The sequence below is a fragment of the Triticum dicoccoides genome, chromosome 5A (assembly GCF_002162155.2).
Source record: "Triticum dicoccoides isolate Atlit2015 ecotype Zavitan chromosome 5A, WEW_v2.0, whole genome shotgun sequence".
Lineage (NCBI taxonomy): Eukaryota > Viridiplantae > Streptophyta > Magnoliopsida > Poales > Poaceae > Triticum > Triticum dicoccoides.
The window spans coordinates 564,027,420-564,030,628 of record NC_041388.1 but is presented as its reverse complement, the minus strand read 5'-3'; the positions used below and the strand labels follow the sequence as shown (position 1 = coordinate 564,030,628).

General features: G+C 46.0%; 1 protein-coding gene across 2 annotated transcripts; it reads left to right on the top strand.

The window, feature by feature from the left end:
- The first annotated feature begins 1,218 nt into the window (after nucleotides 1-1,218).
- On the top strand, nucleotides 1,219-2,232 carry LOC119297885. Of its 2 annotated transcripts, none has more exons than XM_037575496.1 (3): nucleotides 1,219-1,389; nucleotides 1,465-1,636; nucleotides 1,740-2,232. In XM_037575496.1, exons 1-3 carry the CDS (start codon nucleotides 1,298-1,300, stop codon nucleotides 2,088-2,090), a joined length of 615 nt encoding a protein of 204 aa, XP_037431393.1. In that variant the 5' UTR covers nucleotides 1,219-1,297; the 3' UTR covers nucleotides 2,091-2,232. The 2 variants fall into 2 exon arrangements, with proteins under 2 accessions (XP_037431393.1, XP_037431392.1); XM_037575495.1 differs by having other exon boundaries at nucleotides 1,219-1,393; nucleotides 1,469-1,636.
- Nucleotides 2,233-3,209: the final 977 nt, after the last annotated feature.

Here is a 3,209-nt window from a genome sequence, read left to right as displayed (position 1 = left end):
CGCACGCCCGGCTTAAAAAAGGACGACCGCCGTCGCTGACCCGTGGGTCCAAGGTGGGCGGTCGTCATAAATTATATTGACCGTAGCGGTTGGACAGCCGCCGGGTGGGGACGCGGAAATGGGTCGGCGCGGACGCCGGGCGAACACGATTTGAGTTTGGGTCGGCGCGTTGGGCCGCCACTTTTGTACGCGCCGACCCAAACGGACGCGGGCGGACGAAATGGGTCGCCTCATTGAAGTTGCTCTAATGGGGATCAATCGAAAGAGGCAATCAATCTAAAGCAAAGCGCAAAGGAGACCGGCCAGACGAACTGATCTCGTATTATGGAGAGGTAAATTAAGTGGCGACTCGATCGACCGACCCAGGGCGCAGGATAAGATTCTATATCTAACCCTTCCATGGTCAAACGCCGGAATGATTGGCTTAATTTGTTCCTCCTCCGGCCTCCCTTTTGTGACTGGTTAACCAGGAAAGCGTTGCCCTTTAGTTTACCGGCCGGTCGACGTGGATTGATCGGTGGTGCTGCCGCCGGCCACCGGGACCGGAGTACAAATAGTACTTGGGGGTACGGGGCGCGAGAGGTCAAGGAGCACTAGCTCGAATCGATTCCGAGGGAAAGTTGGTGCCCCGTCCGGCGTTGCACTTTGCATGGCTGGGTGGTCAAATGCTACTCAATTCGTATGTGGGGTCGAGGGCATTCGTGCTGTCCGGCCGGCATTGGGTCTGGAGGAGCGTCACTGTTCGGTCGCGAACTCGCGATGCCTCCTGTCTCTTCTCATTTGCATGCCCGCCCGCGCGCTCATCCTATATATCAACGGTGCAGATTGCGTCTCGAGTTCGCGTGTTGTTACTTCAAAGGAAAATATAACTATGGCACCGGCTTGATTTTTGGGACAGTCAATTTTTTTGGGAGCCACTGATCAGACTACTGATCTTTTGAGTTTATCAGACTAGTTGAAGACCGTAGGATCGGAAGAATCTTGGCCATCCGATCTGGTACTAATGCCCCACTAATGTTAGGGACGCGGTTTTTGTCTAGCGCGTTTCACTCACAGCGCATATCCCAGCCGTTGCCGAGCGCATGTGGATTCGTGTCGCATGCACTCCAAAACACTGTGGGGCCACACTAGGCTCGTGTATATGCCTGTATATCACATTACTACTCGACCCACTCCCACCGTATTCCATATCAGTGGGCCCAGTCCCTGTCCGCCCCCACTTCCCTTTATCCCTTCTGCCTCATTTCTTCCCAGCCACCAGAAGAAGCGGACCAGTATCTGTTCTTTCTCCCCATCAATGGCGCCTAGGGGCGGCTACACAGTAGAAGGAGGAAGCTCAATAACGTCCATGGATCTAGGCCACGGGAGTGTTGAATCAGGCGAATCTCTTCAGATTATGTTTGCCATTTCTTCCTTTATCACTTCCCCTTTTCGATTTTTTCTGATCCGCTTTGCTAAAACTCGCCAGCCGGAACACCGTATTGTGGATGAACCTTCAAAAGATATTCTGGATCCGGAGTTCTACGGCATAGACACGTCCTCTGCACACAGATGCATTCACGGAATGCATCCAGCAAAAAAAGTTGCGTTCGTCTACGCAGCCACAGGGAGGAGGTTCCTAGGATGCCCTCTCTCGGTCAGCAATTTTTCACTTGCTGAATTGTTCTGTTTTGTTTTGATTCCCCATACTCAGAAATTCATGTATCTTCTTTGCCCACTCATTTTTCTCCTGTATGCAGGGAGATGATATGTGCCACTGGTTCTTGTGGATTGATGAACCATGGGGTCCAGTACTTAGCCGTTCAATAAAAAACCTATGGGATCAAACTTCTCGGGTCGCTGACAGAGCAGCAATGTTGGAGACAAAGAAGAAGGAAATGGAGCACGCTTACTTAGATCTTTGGACTGAAAGAAGCAATATGGAGATAGAACACGAGCAGGTTGTCAACGGTTTGAAGAACAGATTAGTTGACAATGAGATTAAGATGTCCAGGAGGTTGGATTTTCACATTAAGTTGTGTGTGGCATCTATTTCTTCAGCTGTTACTCTAGCTTCAGTGCTGGCTTATGTTCTATCTACATTGACATAGCAATGTAGTTTATTAGAAAGTACGTGTTTGCTTCACATCGAAAGCATTTGTCTGCTTCATATCAATGTTTGGGCAGAATGTATGACAATTATGTGAGCAGAATTACCCTTTGTTTTGAATGAACTCATTTGTTATGAATCTACTGCTCTTGTTTCACTTTCTAAGTCTCAATTGAGGTTTTTATTTTCAGAGCAAGATTCAAGTTGAAATTAATCTTTAGTCTATGTTATCTTTCCACTTGTTGTCGCCATGTCGAGCGCTTGAGCATCAGCAGCTGCATTTTTAGTTTTATGCAGAAAACATCCTTATGAAGTGCTTCAACCGATCTATTTGAAGTTCCAAAGACAGACAAGTTTACACTCTGATAAGTATGCAGACCACGTGTCACTGTTATGAATTCCATTTAAAATGAAACCATTACAGTGCCACTTGTTTGTATACTGCGACGATTATCATTCTTAGGCAATTATTGTACTCCAACTAAAGTCGGAATCTTTTGTGATGTTACACAATTAATTACAGTAAAAGTTTTCTTTCTCTTAGCCATTGATTTTAGCTCAAGACCCATTGTCTTACTCTATAATTTCGTCCCGCGATAATCGGAGTTTGATATCATTGCCGATGTCACAGGTGTGATGAAAAATCTATGTCAAAAAAAGAATTCCACCTCAGGAGACGTTTCTCACTAGATCTCGTGCTAAAAAGGTAATCTTCGCTTCCAACGGCAATAGAATATTTCGGTCCATTTATCCACACAGATATATGCATTTTCCAAGCATTTTATCATGCCCGCGTAGGTATTATTAGATAATGTCCTATACGTCTCCAACGTATCTATAACTTATGAAGTATTCATGCTATTATATTATTTGTTTTGAATGTTTATAGGCTTTACTAAACACTTTTATATTATTTTTGGAACTAACCTATTAACCGGAGGCCCGGCCCAAATTGCTGTTTTCTTGATTATTTCAGTGTTTCGAAGAAAAGGAATATCAAACGGAGTCCAAATGGAATGAAACCTTCGGCAGACTTATTTTTGGAACGTAAGCAATCCAGAAGACTTGGAGTAGACGTCAGGGAAGCTTCGAGGAAGCCACGAGGCAGGGAGGCACGCCC